Genomic DNA, 20,654 nt, shown 5'->3' with positions numbered 1-20,654 from the left:
CACATGCTACTTAGTATATATTCCAAGTTAGTTGCTATGAATGAAGTTCGAGCCTATAGCCAAAATCAACAATGCATATAACCTGAAGGGGCTGAAGAAAAAAGTCAGGTAAGAAATTTTAGCTATACTGTCAAACGTCAAGTTACACTTCTAAACAAGGCACAGCGTCACCACTGCATGTCGGACACTCAGTTTTGAACCAAGATGTTCAGGTTCTCACCTTTTAGCTCAGGCCCAAGCACTGCCCTAAGTCTTCCTCACTGATGATGAAAGAAGGGGATAAAGAGATATCAGAAATGCTGACACTTCAGCTAGAAGATTCAGGCATAAAAAAACAGCCTGACCAGCTACTAAGAATATAGAGAACCTTCCTTTCTTCCTGTTTCTGGGGAGAGACGGCTGGAACCCTGAAGTTGGATGACTGCAACAGTTAAGACCCATGTCTATCAAATCTGGGAGGGAGGAGGTGACATATTCTGAACCATCACAATTTTAAATGGTGACAGCCTCAAATATATACACCCAAAAAAAGTAAGAAGAGCAGACACAGGAGGCACAAACCTCAGTGAAATATGCCTAAAAATGATAGAATAATTAAGTAGTTTAAAAAACGTACTTCTCCCATAGACAGATCAGACACAGGACAGTAACTGAGAAAACTAATGATTGCAAACAAAATGTCCAGTTATCCACACTGTATGAAAGAAAGCACTGGAACACAGTCGGCACTCAATAAATAAAAAATAAATGAACAAAGGAATAACTTAAAATCACAAATAATCTATCCATTTTAACTGGAAAGCCTCAAGCCAGATCAGTAGTCAAGAACAACTCAAATTACTGCTCATAGATAAACTAAAAATGAGTTTCAATAACTTCTTTATAATAACTTCTTTAAAATTTCTCCCAATGGAAAAGGATGATGAACTTCTGGTTAAAGGTGGTATACTGAACACACAAATTTAACTTCACTAAAACAACAGTATATACATAGAAAACCATGCAACTGAATAAACAAGACAGTTATTAACGCCAGGGAAAACAAAATGTTGAATAAGAAAACACAAGCAATGTATGGTATATTATCAGATGTGTATGTAGTGTTTGCATAAACATAGTATGAGAAACACTAAATACTGGCCTAATCAAAGTATGCCATTCTGATGATGAGGACAGTGGAACAGAAAGCAGTGGGGACAGGGCTTCCCTGGTGGCTCAGTGGTTAAGAATCCGCCTGCCAATGCAGGGGACATGGGTTCGAGCCCTGGTCCGGGAAGATCCCACATGACGTGGAGCAACTAAGCCCATGCGCCACAACTACTGAGCCTGTGCTCTAGAGCCCGCGAGCCACACCTACTGAGCCTGCGCACCTAGAGCCTGTGCTACACAACGAGAAGCCACTGAAATAAGAAGCCCGTGCACCACAACGGAGAGTAGCCCCCGCTCAATGCAACTAGAGAAAGCCCGAGCAGCAACGAAGACCCAATGCAGCCAAAAATAAATAAATAAATAAATAGATAGATAAGGTAGATAGATAGATAAATAAATAAATAAATAAAGTAGTGGGGACAGGAGATGAAACAGAGCTGAACCTTTCTGTTCTAAAGCAGGAAGTCAGTAATAAACACCTAAGACAGAAGAACAGAGAAGTAGAGGAAAAATAACAGAAGAAGGCACTAAAATATTTGAAAACAGCTGCCTCTGAGCAGTGGAAAATAGTGAAGCAAAATGGGTGTCAGAACTGGCTGATTTCTGTAGCAAGCTTCCAGATCTTCTGAAAATTTAAACTATGTATATGTAATACAATGGAATATTACTCAGCCATAAAAAGGAATGAAATAGGGTCATTTGTAGAGACGTGGATGGACCTAGAGAGTGTCATACAGAGTGAAGTAAGTCAGAAAGAGAAAAACAAATATCATATATTAATGCATATATGTGGAATCTAGAAAAATGGTATAGATGACCTTATTTGCAAAGCAGAAATAGAGACACAGATGTAGAGAAAGGGGGAAACGGGTGGCGTGGGATGAATTGGGAGATTGGGATTGACACATATACACTACTGATACTATGTATAAAATAGACAACTGATGGGAACATACTGTATAGCACAGGGAACTCTACTTAATGCACTGTGGTGATCTGAATGGGAGGGGAATCCAAAAGGGAGGGGATACATGTATATGTATGGCTGATTCATTTTGCTGTGCAGTAGAAGCTAACACAACATTGTAAAGCAACTATACTCCAATAAAAATTAATAAAAAAAGCTATGTATATGTGTCACTAATTTTAATAAGTAAAAACAAAAATTAGATTAAGTACAACTTATCATTCATATTAGAATAAGAAAAGATAAGCACATGAGATGATTTTTTGAAAATGCAGATAAGTCTTGATTCCTTAAATGAGCCTTGCTGACATAAAACTGTTTTCTACTGGAGTAGAAAAAATAACGAATTTTCCTCCAGACCTTAACTTTAAAAAAAATCTTGTCAATGAAATGTTGAAATGATAAAACACAATTTAAGAAAACGTCAGGTGATCTGTCAAACCGCTCTGTTTCTAGATCCTACGACATTTTAATTTTTATTACCTTTCAACAGAGAAAAATTTCTCTGTCAGACTGAACAGGTGAAGTTTTGAAAAGGGTAGAGAAAGGCTTTTCTCAGATTTCTAGCGCAATCAGCAACACAAGAGGTTGAAACTGTCAATTGGCAAAATATACAGTACTTCACAGACCCAGGGAGGTGTACTGCAAAATCAGGAAAATAAAATAACAGGGGGAAAATAAAAATAAATTCCACGGTATTTTCCCTAGAATTAGGAATATAATCAGACCCTCTGTGAGGATATAAAGCGAAATGGAATAGCAAAAGAAAGAGTATTCACACAGTGAGAGATTTACTGATGTGTTCCTACCCTTGGGGCACTCCAGTTAAGCTTCGGAAATACACTGCCCCCCAGGGAATTGATAGCTTCTTGGACTTTAGTGGCGAACTCAGGAAATTCTGGTGCCTACAGAGAGAAAGAAGAAATCATTTGCGCAAGTCAGTATCATCACAACAAACATAGAAAACAAGATCAAAATCTCAAAGTTCAACACTTCAGGGTGTAAAAAATAATTTAGAATACAAATTACTATCAGAATTTCTGAACTCAGCTAAAAAAAAATCAATGATCAAATAGCATTTATCTGAAAAGGAAAAAAAAATAACAAGTGCCAATAGCACTTTCCAAAACAATCAAGACCTAGAAAGCTGAAGAGACAGATGTTACAAGGCACCTGGGGATGTGAGGAAGGAATGAATGGTTCTCTTAGCACCTACATAAAACCAGTATCTATTAAATGAAAAGAGACGGATGGAATATCACCTGTGCATATACTCCAATTCTCAGAAGTAATACCTCGCATTTAAGGGCCAGAAGCCTTTCCATTTGCAGGAAAAGATTCTTGGGCATTTCCCCAAAAGGCTTCATGAGAATAAGAAATAAATTATGTGGTTAACTGTATTTAAACGCTGCTATTTCCGGATAAGTTTTAATATAAACAAAATTTAAAAATAGGACCTTGGTGAAGTTAAATGTTCTTTCCTTTCTGGTTGATTTTAAAATGTGTTTTTTTTTATTTTTATTTTTTACAAATTTATTTATTTATTTATTTATTTATTTTTGGCTGCATTGGGTCTTCGTTACTGCGCGCGGGCTTTCTCCAGTTGCAGAGAGCGGGGGCTACTCTTCGTTGCAGTGTGTGGGCTTCTCGTTGCAGTGGCTTCTCTTGTTGCAGAGCACAGGCTCTAGGCACGTGGGCTTCAGTAGCTGTGGCACATGGGCTCAGTAGTTGTGGCTCACGGGCTCTAGAGCGCAGGCTCAGTAGTTGTGGTGCACGGGCTTAGTTGCTCCGCGGCATGTGGGATCTTCCCGGACCAGGGCTCGAACCCGTGTCCCCTCATTGGCAGGCGGATTCTTAACCACTGTGCCACCAGGGAAGTCCCTAAAATGTGTATTTTATATTGGTGAGTAACCAAAACATTCTAAGTGTTGTTTCAACCAGGAAGTAAGCAGAAATACAGTGGTGACAGAACGTAAACGTAATTACAATTATGCTCTCCCTCGAGCCTTCTGTCACCATCAGGAGCACATGGACATAAAGTAGAGAAAAGGGGAGTAAGAGAGATGGAAGTGGGGCCTGCAGGAGAGACTAGGATACAAAAACACTAACACTGATGCTCTGCAGTCACTTTTTCCCTTTATATTTGCTGCCCCCTACTGGGCAACTGCAAATACTGAAAAAGTCCAGTCATGACAAGTTCTTCCACAAGGGGAAAAAAAGTTACAATAGGTCTAGAATAAGCTAAGGGAGTGGGAGGTACAAACTACTGGGTGTAAGAGAGGCTACAAGGATATATTATTGTACAACACGGGGAATGATGCATTATTTTGTAAAACTGTAAATGGAGTATAACCTTTAAAAATTGTATAAAAATTTTTTAAATTAAAAAAAGAAATGATTATTATTGTTTCAAGTCACAAAGTTTTAGGATGACTTGTTATTCAGCAATAAATAATCAAATACCAAAAAAGAAAAATGGCTTATGCTGATCCCCAAGATCTAATCCAGTTATGACAGAGAAAAAACTATGACTCAAGTCACAGAGACACAGACCAAAAAATGAAAGTTAAAAAAAAAAAAAGGTAACATATTCTCCAGACAAGATACCAGCTTTAAGCAACAGGCTAGTGAGTGCAGGGAGAGATCAAGGGCAGGTTGGACTTCCTTTCTTTCTGCTGCAGGTGTACGTGACCTCTGCACTGGTCAGCAGCTTCTTTCCGTTAGTTATCTGACAGCCTGCCACCGTCTCCATCCTCTGTTATTCTTCTTCTGCTTAGATACGTGAAACTAAACTGCAGCCATTTAGAGAGGTTTACAAAACGAATAACAGCCTTGAGTCCTTTATCTTCCATTCGTCTCTCCCTCATTTCTGTTAAGGCAGTAATTTCCTTAGAATCCCCTAAAATTGCTGGTTTGGCTCCCCTAGAGCTCTATCCATAAAAAGTCATCTAAGATCTGCATTAGCAATATTTTTGATAAATGGCACAGCTACACAAATTGTACAATATGAGGGGTTCGATCTTCAAAGACAAAACAATTTAATTTTCCTACCCCATAAAACTTCACATATAAGGATTGCTTTATATTTCTGAATTACATTTTTTCTTTACCATATAAGTTACAGGTGTACAATACAGTGATTCACAATTTTTAAAGGTTATACTTCATTTATAGTTATTGTAAAGTATTGGCTATTCTGTATCATTGATACATTTTAAAAGAGGCAATCGATTCCCTCAAATCCTCCAATTATTCAACTTTAAGAAATCCTGCCATAAGGATACTAAAACAAATTTAAATGATAAAAAGTTTATGTACTGCACAGAAAAATCTGTGCTTTCAGTGAAAGACTATGTATTCTACACATACAGCACTTTCCGGGTTACCTGATTCTAGCTGGGTCTGCAAGCTAGTTTACAACTTGGTGAATTATAGGTAAGTGAAAACAATGTGAAGTATTTCTTACAGACGTGAAAATTCTATCCTGTCTGGTGGAAATCAGCTATCTTCCCTCCCACGTATTCATCTCAATACTCCTAATCTATAAATGTGTCTGTCCTTTGGGTTCTCTTTTGAGACAGTTATAACATCTGCCTGGTTCCCTCATGAGTTAAATACAGCCTTCAACGTGTGCTAAGTCATTATTCTACTTTTTCCTGAAAATTATCTTTTAACAGATTTAACTAGTAATAGGGTTCTTTTAAGCTCACAGTTCAAGTCGATTTTAAATTCGCGGAACACCTCAGTTGTCTGAGAAAAGGTTCCTGTTTTAAGTCGGATAAAATCCACATTTTAAATCATATCCATGGACTTTCTATGATCCAAACTCACCTATCTTTCCAACTTTACCCACCACAGCCCCCCTGTATCACACCCATCAGAAAGGTTATTTCTTTAAAAAAATGTTTTAATCGTGAAATAAATGTTTTAAATATACAAAAAATATATACCTGGATCCATACATTCAACAATTTGGCATGTCTGATCCAGACCTTTAAGTTTCTTAAGGAAAAAACATCACAGATACTAATGAAGTTCCTAATCTCCTTGCTCTCCTCCCTAATGCTTCCCTCTCCCCACAGGCAACCAGCATTACAAGAGTGGGCACATTCTTCTACAGTCCTGATGTTATACTATGTGTGCCTGTCCATAAAACATAACATTTAAAAAATTTAAAGTAACTGTTGTCACTTGATATGTATACTTTTGGCAACCTGCTCTTTGAAATTCACCATTCTGCCTTTGGAATTAACCCATCTTGATTACTTGGTTCCGTTTTTAATTCGGCATTTCTGTCACTACACTAATTACTAATTACTTGCAGTGGTAATTTTCCCACCTTGGGTCCTGGCTCACATTCCTCTTCTGAGAATGCTCTTCTGCCCTGAAAGCTCCCCTGCCCAACATCTAGCTCTCCCCAGTGAAACCCAATCACTGTTTAATTTTTTATTTTGAAATAATTTCAGACTTTCAGAAGCATTAAAAGAAGAGTAACAAGAATTTCCACACACTCTTCACTCAGGCACTTTACCACATTACTTTATCATTCTCCCCCTCAACTCCCTTTCTATATATAGGTAGGCAGGGTTGGGTGTGTGTGTGTGTGTGTGTGTGTGTGTGTGTGTGTGTGTGTGTGTGTGTGTGTGTGTGTGTGTGTGTGTGTGTGTGTGTAAAGCAGTAACTTTTTTTTACATAACCCAGGAGGTAACGTGGATACAATACCATTGGCAGCGACTCTATGTAATTTCCAAAACGTTGAGTTTGCTGGCTGTTTCCTCATGACTGGGTTCAGGTTGTGCATTGCTGGCAGGTGATGTGTCCTTCTGTGCCTTGTACGAGGAGACAGGCGATGTAGGTCTGTCCCATCACTGAGAAGGTTAACTTTGGTCACACTGGTGCCTGCTCTTTCCACTGGGAAGGTACTATTTTTCTCTTTACAACTAGTAAGTAATTTTGGTGGACATAACTTTGAGAATACTCAAGTATCCTCATCAAATATTCACACATGAGTTTTAACATCTATTCCATCAATTACTACTATAATGGTTGCAAATGGTGATTTCCAATTCTATCATTCCTTCTACAATTATTAGTTGGTGTCTTTTCTACTATAAAGAAGGGCTTTCTCTTCTGCTCCATTTATTTAATTTAATCTTTTGTTTATGTCAGTATGGGACCATGGATTCTAATTTTAGTCAATGGTTATACTCCATTACTATTATGGTTTTGTTACGATGTTCACGTATGTGGCCAGTGGGAGCCCATTCAGGCTAACTTCTGGGTCCTTTGTGTCATGACCCATCATTCTTACTTTCTGACACAAGTTGCTGCAGGCTCATCTTTACCATGCCACCCCCATTCTTTAATCTCTCCAAGGAGTTTCAACTCCTTTTAGTGGAGAATGCTATTTAGACACCAAGATCAGGGCACTAGGTGTGCTCACTGCCACCATGATGTCATTATGTCACTTTTAGAGCTAAGCAGTTTGGTAAATACACACACACACATTATTAATTTCTGTATCTATCTATCTATATTAAAAAAACATGAGTTGATACTGATCATCCTTACACTTAGCGTCCAGGCCAAATATCACTTCTCCCTTGAATTATTTCTAGATGCCCTTGGTGGTAACCGTCCTCTCTTTTTGACAGCACTTTGTCATCACCCCCAAATTGGGGTATCTTTCCCCACTGGTTTATATACTCCCTAACGTCAGGAATCAAATCATAATCATCTTTGTTTACTTCATAGAACCCACTACAGGGCACTGAATATGGGCAAAAGCTAAGATGTATGCTGAACTGAACAGAATTTTCATAAAAGCAGAGGAACTGACCTGAGCGATATCCAGAGTAAAATAAAACATGTAAACTTGCCTTTTCTGCATGTGTGGGCACACTTTTTATACCTAAGGAAATGTTTAGGCACCTGCACTTTTTTTCCCTTCTACCCTGGACATCATATCTCTTCCATTAAAATAAACAGAAATATCTCCTTATTTAGAATTGCATTAGAATATACCCTCCTCTAAAACTAGTTTCCTTTATTGTGCCTTTACATTTATTTGTAAGCAATTTTACAGAAATCTTTCGCTTTTATCTCAAAGTATGAGAAGCTTCATTTGCCTCCCATATTTTTAGAAATACTCTCATTCCTTTAAAAAAATTTTTGTTAAAACATATTTTAAGTTGAATTTGACAACACTCTTAGCCTGAAAGACTAAAACATGCTCAGTCAACTTCTACAGGGACTTCCCTGGTGGCACAGTGGTTAAGAATCCACCTGCCAATGCAGGGGACAGGGGTTAGAGCCCTGGTCCGGGAAGATCCCACATGCTGCGGAGCAACTAAGCCCGTGCACCACAGCTACTGAGCCTGCGCTCTAGAGCCCACGAGCCACAACTACTGAGCCCACGTGCCACAGTTACTGAAGCCCACGTGCCTAGAGCCCGTGCTCCGCAACAAGAGAAGCCACCGCAATGAGAAGCCCGCACACCGCAACGAAGAGTAGCCCCCGCTTGCCACAACTAGAGAAAGCCCACGTGCAGCAACGAAGACCCAATGCAACCAAATATAAATAAATTAAATTTTAAAAACTAAAAATAAAAAAATCAAAGGGAGGGGCTTCCCTCACGGTCCGGTGGTTAAGACCCCGTCCTTCCAATGCAGGGGGCACGGGTTCGATCCCTGGTCGGGGAACCAAGATCCCACATGCCATATGGCATGGCCAAAAAATAAAATAAAGGTGTATTTTTTAAAAAACTGAAAGTAAAAATAAAAGGGAAAAAAGGATGCGCCATGTTTGCCTGTAAACAGTGATTTAAGTTATTTTTCAAAATAATAAATAAAAGCTTGAAAAGGTGAGTAAATGGGGATTTAGAGTGATCTGTGTTGAAACCCGGAAGCACCCCAGGGGGCAGCACGAGGTGGTCCCCACACCTCAAGGCTCTTACCGTAAGCGTGGCCGTGTTCTCGTCGTCCGACCACTGCATGGAGAGGAGGACAGAAACAGACGTTAAATGTGGATAGTGTACTGGGCTTCCAAAAAGCAGTGCTCCATCTAAAAATCACCCATACACAAGAGATAGCTTTTCCTGAACACAAAGTATGTGTCCAAGTGAAATTTTCATGTAATTTCTCACTTGACTGAATCTATGCTAAGATCTCAAAGCCAGAACCCTTTCAGAGATCATTTCGATTAGAACACGCTGCGCAATAGTTTATATTATTTTGAACCAACCTGTATTTCTTCTGCTTCATTATCACTGTCTGGCTGAGAACATGTTGGCGGATCTTCCCTGGAAGAACATAAAACGAAAATTGAGCAAGAGAAAGCTTTGGTGCTGTGCAGTCATAATTGCAGGTGTGCTGAGTATATATATTAAAAAAACAGATAGCCTTAGAATTGGAGGATAATGTTAGGAAAAGTTCACTTTTTGAGACAGAAACTAATAAAAACCAACATGAAATTAACGAGAGTACACGCCCTGTAAGAGACGGCGGAATAAAAACTTCCTGCCCTCTTCTCAGAAATCACTAGAAACAAGGAAAAGAAAAACTCAAACTCCACCTGTGAGGACACTAGGAATCCAGTCTCAATCCCGATATAAGAGAAAGTGCTGCCCAAGACAAGGAAGATCAGACGGGGTGAAGGAGCCACAGAAGGAATTGCTGGAGGAGCCGTCCGGGCAACTGCTGGACACCCTGCGGGCACAGCCCCAAATCTCTTGTCTACACAGCGAAAACAGCGCGTGTGGGCTGGTGGCAGGAGTCACCCTGGATCTGGACTGGCACCACTGGAGGCCATGGGGGAGGAAGAGAAAGAAAGACTCAGACACGCTGTCTTAGAAGGAGCCAGTGGGCAAAGTGGGTGTTGAAAAGGGCCATTAACAGCCAATCCTTACCGCCTGGGGCGAAGCAAGGGCTGAAAGACTGCAGAGGGAGCGACACTGCCCGGGCCCCTCCTCAACACTCAACGACAAACAACTGGCCTATGAAGAACTCACTCACGTCACTGAAACCGAATACTAATCAGAATAAGAACCGGCAGAGGATCTATACCAGGAAACTACAAGAAAAAAGGAAAAGGGAGGTTTCTGGTTGACCATGGGCATTTATCCATCCCTATGCTCCCTCTTGAAATGCTACTAAAATGATTTAAAAGATCCCAAGGGAAAAAGCACCAGAGAGGAGACAACTGCAGAGAAGAGACAACAAAAGTCTGGAAAACAGAAAGCCAGTGGGGGGGGGTACCCAGTGGGCAACAGGCAGACCCTGGAGCCATCACACATGATGGGACCACAGCTCCGACTTCAAAAGGGGTGACCTGAGTAAAGTCCATGAAGGGGGCAGGGAGACATGCCGAGTTGTCCTCAGCTGGCACACCCCAGCAACTCACCCTCCTCCATGGACCAAACAGGATAAGGGCCCCGGTCCTTAACGCCCCAGAGGAATATGGGGGTGAAATGCTAGAATACGACGAAGTCATAAGTGGAAGTTGTGTTAACAGTGAGGCCTCTAGTCTCCTTCCTCCCCCATTACAGACAGATTAGAGGATTCGTCTCTGTAGACACCGGAAAACCCCAGGGGAAAGACTCACAAATAACTGTCATCTGGGAATCTTCCATCAATAGCTGCCGATTGCTGGCACTCTTAGTCAACAAGCCCCTCCCGGGTACACAAAGTTTCTGCGTGTGTGTGTGTGTGTGTGTCCATCCCTCACTCTTAAATATGAATAAAGGCCTAGAATCATGAGAAAACTAAAGAAAGGCTCCAAGATGACAAAAGAGTTTTTAGAAAGAGAGAGAAAAGGTACATGGATGAAATAAAGACAATACAGGAACCAGATGAAAAATAATTTTTTAAATCATAAATATCCTCAAAGATAAAAGATACTGCATTCATGAGAGGAGGCCAGAGGACAAGGTTGAACTTGTTGAAACTGAAAACGTGGTAGCCAAAATTTAAAAATTCAACAGAATCAATGGCAAAATCAAGGAAATTTTCCAGAAAGTAAAACTAAGAAGACAAAGAGACAATAGGGAAGAAATGATAAAATTCAGAGAATTAATTCAGTAGACCCAGCCTCTAAATAATAGGAGTTCCAGAAAGAGAAGCAAGAAAATAAGAGGAAATTATCAAAGATATAATATTTTTAACTGTTCCAAAACTAAAAATCATAAGTCTCTAGAACGAAAGAGCCCACCAAGTACACATCACAATGAATGGGAAAAACAAAAACAAGAAACTCTGATGATGTATTTACAAAGATGGCCACAACAATTCTTCCCACCTTGACATGCCCCTTTGCAGGGTGACTTTGCCACTCTTCCCATCAAGAAATGGCATCTGTTTTCCCGCCCCTTTAATTCAAACTGGCTTCAAGACTCATCGTGACCAACAAAATGTAGCACAAGGGACACCACGTGATGCTGAGCCTAGGTGTCAAGTCTTTACAGCTTCCGTGCCCCCGTTTTTGGAATGTTGCCACCACCACGTAAAGGAGCTGAGTCTGAGGCTGAGAAATCACACGGAAAGAGAAGCCCAGGTGACAGTCAGCATCCGCTGCCAGACATGAGTGAGGCATCTTAAAACCATCCAGTTAGCTCGAGCCACCAGACAACTACAGCTGCAAGAGCGACCTCAGCAAGACCAACAGACTTGCCCAGTGTTGAGCATTACAGAGGCTCTGAGATTTTACCCCACCTGCAAGCTAACAAGTTAGCCTGCCAGAGTTCATGGACTATGGCAGAAGACAGGGGACTCCTGGGTCAGAAACAAAGGACTCTCACTCACAGTACAAAGCATGAGCTCCATCTTCGAATCAGTTCCCTCTGGCCCCTCAAGCCCTGTGGGAGGTCAAGGAGTGACCCAGGTTTGTGTTACAATTGAGGAACCCTGAACTTAGAGAAACTCATCTTTTACAATGAGCTGCAGGTAAACCTGGCCGGTCTTTGCCCCAAGGGGAGACACTGTCTTTATCTGTACTAGACAGTAACAAGCCTGCTCTCTGCTAGGGAGAGACACTATCTCTATCTTCCAAGGCCATCTGCTGCATAAACGTCTTCGAAAAGACAATCAGGAACAAAAGGTGTCAGTGCCTCTGCTCAAAAGACATGCAGAGACCCAAGGAGAAGTGTCTCTCAACACCCAGCTGAGCAAACATTGACACATAAAATGGTCACGTTTTAAGTCACTAACTTTAGGCAATACAGATGACTATCATGAAATAACAACACAAAAGGTACTCAATGAACTTGAAAATGCATTTATCACTCTAAAACACCACTTTTGATTTTTGTTAGTATAACAAAATACATTTTAAAAAAACATATTTGTAATCGGTGTATTCATACAGTTCTTTAGAAAAACTTATTGCAATTCCTACCATGAGATGTGTCACTGAAATGGAAAAGATAATGGAGTGTATACACTGGCAAGTTCACCAGACTTGCTTTCCAAGGTAAACCTCTAAATACTGAGGACTGAGTTGATGTTAATATTTAGAAGTATTCTCTGTTTTCTATATCACAGCTAGCACTGAGCTGGTACCTAAATGCCGTGGGAAACACGAGAGCACTGGCTTTGGAGGCAGACACACATTGTCAGAATATGTCAGTTCTGCCACTGTTAGTCTCGAGCGTGGCACCAGAATCCCATCTATAAAACCAGGATGACAGTAGCTACTCTGCAGAGTTGTGAAGATTCAAAACATGAACGAATCTAACATGTGTTTTATAATTGGCATCTATTGTCATTCTCCTTAAGGGAGACCATCAGGAAAGAAAGAACTCTCGGGCCAAAAGGGGACAGTGAGGACTGGCACTTACTTGGGAGCACTGAGTCAAACCACCTGAATCCGACCCAACCTGTGAGCCCAGGTCAGGCACTACCTCTTCTGTACAAACTCCCTGCATCACCCCAGCTTACAGTGATTATTTCAACTCCAAAAACATGGTTTAACAGAATACTGGGTGCTTTTATTCCAAAAACGGACACCTATTTATTTACATCTTTGACTTGGCGACTAACTAAGCCTGGACTCCCAAGGCAGGATGTCCCACCCATCTTTGTTTGTTTGTTTGTTTTAAATGGAAAGTTTATTTGCTCAGTACACCAGACACCCATCTTGTTATCCCAGTAGCATGCTCAGCACCCAACTCACGGTAGGCACCCAATAACGTGCCATGAAAACGAATCACTGTCTACACCAGAAATGCGTGTTACCAGCCTCCTTTCCCACACCAACTGCAGGCAGTGATAACCAAACCAAGCACGTCAAGATCTTCCATGCCTCAGAGCCCTCCTTAATGCTGCTCCCTCAGCCTTGAAGATTCTTCCCTCTGCCCTTCAACTGACTGCTTTCCACCCAAACTTCCTATCTGAGAGGCTCGTAAGTTACCTCTTCAGGGTATTCCCTGACCCTCCCTGAAATCCTCAGCCCCAGCCCACTCCCAGTAATTTAATACGTCAGTGACCACCCCATTTCCTTCACAGCCCTTACCACAATTTTCACTTATATATTTACTGGTGTGTTTGTTTAATGTTCGGACTGAGATTAATGATGATGGTGAGAACAGTTAGTATTTCTTAAGAGCATACAATGTACTAGGCATTATTATATTTATAAACATTAAATATTTATGGCTAAACATTTTATGCATTATCTCCTTTTATCCCTGCAACAACCCTATTTACAGAAGAGGAAACTGAGGCACAGAGAGCTAGAAATGAGCAAAGATAGGATTTGGCCCTAGGCAATGTGACTAACAGACCAGCACTGTGCTATTTGACTCCCATAAAATACAAAGTTGAACTGTCAGCTCCAAAAAGGCAGGGTCTCTACCTGATTTGTGCATTACTGGAGAGCAGAGTGAAGTGCTGTGTGCTGTATCGCGCTGTTTAAGTGTTTAACAGGCTTGCCTCTGCCAGAAGCTCACGCACACATCTGGCCAACGAAAAATATCACAGGAGCTCTTCCACAAGCTCAGAGTACTGAAATCTACCCAGGACTTTCTAACATCGGGAGGCATTTTCTTTACACTCCCATTTATGTAAGCTTATTAAGTGTTCTATATTTAAAAATAATAAAGTTACGTCTGTAAATATCCCAAGGTTGAGACTCACCTACCTATTCTGTTTCCTTATCCTGCAATTATTCCAAGTCAATGAGGCTCTAAATTAATAATTTTCAGGTTATTAAGGGGTTGAGAATACCAAAAACAGAACTATAATCTAGAAAGCTACACAGAAGATCCATCAGACAAAAAAATATATATGTATGTACGTGTGTGTGTGTGTACATATACATACACACACACACATATACACACACACACACATATATACATATACATACACACACACACATACATATGTATGGTAAAATTAGTGTTACTGAAAACACACACAATTCTAATTCTATTTCTGAGTTCATTTACTGAAGAAACGTTCATCAAGCACCTCTTGTGTATCAGGCACTGTTCCAAGAGCTGGGAACACAACTGTCCAAGTCCCTGTTCTCATGAAGACTGTATTCTAATAGAACCACTAAGGGAATGATGTCAGATGGAAAGAAGTATTATGCTGAAAAATAAAGTGAGGCTAGGAGATAAAAAGTGGTGCACCAAAATGTGGTAATCCATACAATGGAGCAGTATTTAGCCTTGAAAAGGAAGATAATTCTCACACATACTGTAACATGGATGAACCTTAGGACATTATGCTGAGGGAAATAAGCCAGCCGCAGGAGGACAGGTGCTGTGTGATTCCTCTTATATGAGGTATTCAGAGAAGTCAAATTCACAGGCACGGGAAATAGAATGGTGGTTGCCAGGGGCTGGTGGAAGGGGGCGATGGGGAGTCAGTGTGTAATTGGTACAGAGTTTCAGTTTTACAAGATGGCAAGAGTTCTGCAGATGAATGGTGGTGATGGTTGCACAACATTATAACTGTACTTAATACCACTAAACTGTACACTTAAAAATAGTTAATATAGTAAATTTTATGTTATGTGTATTTTATCTCAATAAAAAAAATATTTTTTAATAATTCTAAGGGAAAATTATTTCCAACCTAGAATGCTATAAAAAAAAAAGAGTGACGTATCAGCAAGGGTTACCATTAAGCTACTTCAGAAAGGAAAGAGAAGGATGAACACTTAGAAAACATGACTTCTGAGCAGAGACCTGAATGAAAAAATAGGAATGACATTAAAGTATATGATTCTTAAACTTTTTCCAGTTTGCCCTAAAAACACTGAAGCACGGTACTTTCCTTTATAAACAGAGGAACTACTTGAACAAAAGGAATAGTTATCATACACATTTTCTAAAAGTAGAGATGAAAGGAATTACTCGATTTCACAACTTGTAATTATTAGAAGAGGAAGTACTCAATTTTGAAAATCTTATCAATTGAGCATTACAAGGAATACAGGACACAGATCAGCACATAATTTTAACTAGGGAAAAACGGGAGAGAATGGGGCCAAAGTTAATGTACTTACTTTACATGGTAATCGCTGAGATTTAATCATTACAAATTTCTTTACGCTAAAAGTTAAAGAACTTTTTTCTGATATGCCTTACCTTCCTGACACCACCAGAGTTCCATCATCAAGTAAATAATCCTTCACATTCTGAGGAAGTGGAAGAATTACACTAAAAAAAAAAAAAACAAAAAATAAAATGCACAGACCAAAAAAAAGGGCATCAATTTAAAAGACCAACCATAAGCAGAGAAAAAAAGTTCAAAACTCAATTTCTGATTTACTTGTTCCCTTTATTTTAATATGAAGTGGGAAATGTTAATGATGGACATTTGGTAGCAGCAGACTGGAAATTAGGATAATATGAATAAATAATGTGGTAAACTAAATTAGGTGCATATAATTACCCCCACTGTCTCAGTGATAAAGAAACAAAAATCAGCCAAATCCAAAGAACTGGACTGAAATCACAGTATGAAAGCAACAAGCTCAGAAGAATTCTGAGTACAAGGGTTATGTGCCTTTAAGAAATTAGAGCCCTGCAGGTATTTGCAGCAACACAGGAAATGAGCAAACAAATCAGAAGATGAGCAGCACCTGACCACCTTCTAAGATACGGGGAGGAAGCAGGCTTAAGATGTGGAAACCGTTCTTTGGTTGGCAATGAGTGTGTAAGGCTAAGAATTCACGGTATGTTTGGATGTGCATTCTATTCACCTGATCACCAGAGTACACAGCTGCTTACCTGGGCATGCTTCAGTTGAATTGGTTTCAGACAATCATAATTAAGGAATGGCAAAGCCTATGTGAGAAAACTAGAAAGCTGCATGGGAAGGCATCAAATGCCTAAATAAATAAATGAATAACCTTTACTCTTTATATTTGATATACAAGCCTCATTTACCATCATCTTGATGTCTATTTAATAATCACTGATCATGTTATAAACATTCACTTGTGTTACTGTTTATTAAATACGTTTTTTTCCTTTGGGGAAAAAAAAAAGGGATGGCAAAGCCATACTTGACATCACTTGAAAAAACGTATGGGATAATTTGGTTTTTTATTCTGTAATAATCATCAAAAATCCTGGCACAGATACCTAAAATGCCATTACTTTGATCTTGAGGCATATATTTTTTAACAACTGAAAATGATTATGGCCTGCTTTCAGAGAGACCATCATTGACTTATAATAGTATGCTTCATTATTTATTGAATAAGTTTTTTGGCACATTACAGATGGATTTTGTGCACTGGAATGATTATTCATGAGCTACTTCAGTTTTAGAAATTAATATCTGATTTATCAAAATTACAATTTCACATTCAAAAGTCTACTTCTTCTTCAGGCTTTTAAGTTCAACTACCAAATCTTATTCTTCTATTTGGAAATCTGCTAAATTTTAATGAAATTTCAAGTGAGTCTTTGAAACTTAAAAGTTGCTTTAAATTTTTTAACTCTTGTAAAAATAATCTATTCAACTTTCTTTTTAAATATGTCAATTGTCTAATTACAGGTAAGCCTTTCCAAGTATTTAACTCTTACAAAACCAGTGAATTAAACTGTAAGTACAGTGACTCTAAGGTTCTTGCAAACATTCCAATTGAAATTGAAAAACTTAAAAAATTTTCTTATATATTTTAACGTATCACAATTCTAAAACAATTGAAAAACTTAAAAATTTTTCTTATACCTTTTAACGTATCAGAATTCTAAACCAATTACACAATTTAAATTGGAAACACAAGGCTAACTTGTTATACATATGCCAATTGTTCTCAAAAAGGCAAATTCTTAAGGATATTAAATAAACTTAACAGGAGAAAAAACCCTCAAGTTTGAATTATTTCATCACCTCTATATATAATTCTAGCTCTTCCTGGGGTTAAAGATACTTACCCAACAATGTCATCCCAAGAGAATTAGACATGACCTTCCTAAGAGAATTTCAAGTTTACCTTCTCATGGGCCTGAGACTGAGAAATATCGGCAGGGATGCTGGTTCCTAGACGTCTAGGGTGATTTTCCTGACCACAATAAGAGCAGAGAGAGCCCTCTTCTAGGTCAGTAACATCTCTGAGTCCCCAAATCGATGATTTCCAAGTCCACGTCCCTTGTTTCTGAGTTACACTAATTCTCAACTCTGATGTGAATCCTGACTTTCCCTCCAGGTTGCATCATCCCTTGACTGGATTTGAAACATCTATTTACTGTTTGATTCCATTGTGAATTCTCTGCATATTTTTCCTATTTGGAGGGTCTACAACTCTCACATGTATGAGCCTCACCGAATTAGATTCTGCATAATTCTCATGAGTCCCTGAGCCCTGCTGTCACAGTTCTAAAGTCGCCCTAATGACGTGACCTTGCATTGTTACCTAAGTCACGGAGGAATCCTAGATGACTCCATTAAGAACTGAACGCCTAAGAGTGGGAAAAGATACAAAAGAAAAAAAAAAATCACAGTACAATATGATAAGTGCTGTACCAAGTGCAGATGTACCAAAGGCCACCAAAATTCTGAAGCAACGGGAACCATGCCTGAGAGACTGAGGCCATAAACAAGTCATGGCCACGCGTACTTGACCGAAAGCTACTGAGGCTGTCGGAAAAGAGCTTAAATCAGTCACTGAAATCCACGATGCAGGCAAGACTCCATGAGGCCCGAACGAAAGATGTAAAAGATTTAATGACAAAGTACCTATCCCATCAAGTCGATATAATTCTATACACAAAGACAAGCTAATCTAATGGAATGGGGGTTGAAGGGGCCTTTAAAAGATTATTTATAACTTTCATATTTGAAGAAAGAAACATTTAGAAAGGAGAGTGGATGGCCCAAAGTCATCTAGCTACTTATTCTTAAGCCTGAGTCAAAGTTCTAGAACATGTCAAAAAATGATTCTATATTCTTTACTCCATAATCATCTCTGAACCTTGATTAATAAACACCAAACAATAAGGCTGAGTCAATAACCAGAATATGGTTTCTCAGCATTAAAGGTGACAATGACAATGACAAACCTAACACAACTCCACCAGAATGACCTGGGTCGTGGAGGGACATCCTGCCATATGTTGGGTTCCAGTGATGACACCACAGAACTAACTAGAGTTATAGTTCAAAGACAGAAGAGAGAATACTTTCAGGCAACACAGCTTAGTTGTAGACTGGTAAAAACAAAAATCCCACCCTTTGGTTTATTTTCCACTCCCAGCTTCACATGAATGGTACACATTTTAAGTGAACTAAAATTATTTTGCTTCAATGGAGCTTTGATTAAATCAAAAACATTAACAATGAGCAGCTTTTTGTGCTATATGCCAGAAACAGTGGTAAGCATTTTTAATGCTTTATCTCATTTAATTCTCATGACAATCCTACTATTTTCTCAATTTTCCAGATGGGGCTTAGAGAGATTAAGCGATTTGCACAAGATGCTGGTGGAACCAAAATTCCAAGCTAGACAGATGGCCCTGACTCTGGAGTCCAATTCTTAACCATTATACTTTACTGCTGAAGGCAAAGAAAAACTCCACCAGAGGTGACGAAAGGTGCCTGCACACAAAGCACATGGCAGTTTCGAGTGAACTCCGTGTGAAAATGTCTGACAGGTTCACAAATATACCTTCTATCACACCAATACAAAATAAATAATTCTAGCATCATCTCAGACCCTAAGCCTCTTTCAATTATGCAAGATAATGAAGGACTGGCACATCATATAAGAAGATAAAGTCCACTGCTGCTGTTGAAGCTCTTCCTTCTGTTTTGGTGTGACTTCAACCATCTTCAAATGCAAAGCTCATCCTCCTTCGAGTTGCTCTAACCTCCATTACACCCTGGATAACTGGGAGCTGATTCTATGTATGAATAACAGGATGGAAAAGAACAGTCTTTTGAATAATCTCCTTGGGCTCGTCCAAACACTCAGGATCTCAAAAGTTTCCCTCTCTGTATTCACACTCTCTGCACCGAGAATGAAAAGGGAAGATGCATATCTAAAAAAGTGGCAATCTAGGCTTAAAGGGGGAGCGCCAAAAGACAGAAAATCCTACCCGTGGATACACAGCTCTTTGATCTATCCGCCTTAGTGTGGGAAAGCCTACCCTTGCATCATGCTCCAGATGTCACTACTGCTTTTGAACATTTGGGGATATTCTCCAAAGCTGCCTTGCCTACATTACCTCGAATGACCGGGTGAAGGATGAAACAGTTAATCCTCTGCTTGCCCTGCAAACCGGTCATAGATTCCTTGTTGTGGGCCAGAGAACTAGAAAACAAATCCTGTTCCACTTCTCTTCCAGATGGCTTCCATCCCTAACAACACATAAGTATACTTTACTAATGCTTTCCATCTACACTATCATGTTGGAACTTCACAATGGAATTTGAGGTTGGGTCTGTATCATTGTTCTCATTTGATAGTGACCAAAAACTATCAAGTCCCCCAGCGGGTTAGTCAGTGGCAAAGCCCAGACTACCCAGTTCTGCTGATCATCTCCCCCCACTGGCAATTCTAAAGGCAGTGAAGGTGAACTCCCAAGCCTAAACTAGCTTCATCTGCTCCTCAGCCCGCCTCTGACCTTCACTGAGCCACGACACTGCCCTTCTACCTCCCCAGCGCCCTCCTTGACGCACAACAGGGGGCACAGCAAACATGGATCGACTTCATTCATCTCCCCACCCGAAATACCACTAGGAAGTCGAAATCTCGGCCCTGGCGCTCTCATCCAGGCCTGCAGTTTTTTTATGGAGCTGGGAGTCGCCCCAAATGTCGCAATCCCCTTTTGCCCATTGCCCCGGCGTAACCCCTCTCGTCTCACCTCTTGATGGTGAGGCTTCTGAACAGTGGATACCACGCGGAGAACTGACAGTGCAGCACATGCTCCTTCTTCATCCTCCAGCCACCCCCGCCGCCGCCGCCGCCGCCGCCGCCGCCGCCGCCGCCTCTCCCTCTCCTCCCAGCACCCTCCCGGAACCCTGGTCTCCCGTCCCGGAAGTGCCCGCCGAGCTGGTTTGGTTAAAGGACACTTCCGGTC

The 20,654-nt window shown here is 40.1% G+C and overlaps 1 protein-coding gene across 1 annotated transcript in view; it reads right to left on the bottom strand.

The window, feature by feature from the left end:
* Nucleotides 1-20,554, bottom strand: part of CDC123 (cell division cycle 123) — a 57,065-nt gene extending 36,511 nt beyond the window's left edge. The window contains exons 1-5 of the mRNA XM_068560269.1: nt 20,439-20,554; nt 15,708-15,779; nt 9,359-9,416; nt 9,072-9,104; nt 2,926-3,021 (exon numbers count right to left, since the gene is read on the bottom strand). Of these exons, the coding sequence (XP_068416370.1) occupies nt 2,926-3,021; nt 9,072-9,104; nt 9,359-9,416; nt 15,708-15,779; nt 20,439-20,512 (333 nt within the window). The 5' untranslated portion in view covers nt 20,513-20,554. The remainder of the gene's footprint in view (nt 1-2,925; nt 3,022-9,071; nt 9,105-9,358; nt 9,417-15,707; nt 15,780-20,438) is intronic.
* Between the last annotated feature and the right edge of the window lie 100 nt (nt 20,555-20,654).

Source organism: Eschrichtius robustus, chromosome 1 (genome assembly GCF_028021215.1).
Source record: "Eschrichtius robustus isolate mEscRob2 chromosome 1, mEscRob2.pri, whole genome shotgun sequence".
NCBI lineage: Eukaryota > Metazoa > Chordata > Mammalia > Artiodactyla > Eschrichtiidae > Eschrichtius > Eschrichtius robustus.
The sequence above is the reverse complement of the archived record's forward strand: the minus strand, read 5'-3'. Positions and strand labels throughout refer to the sequence as shown.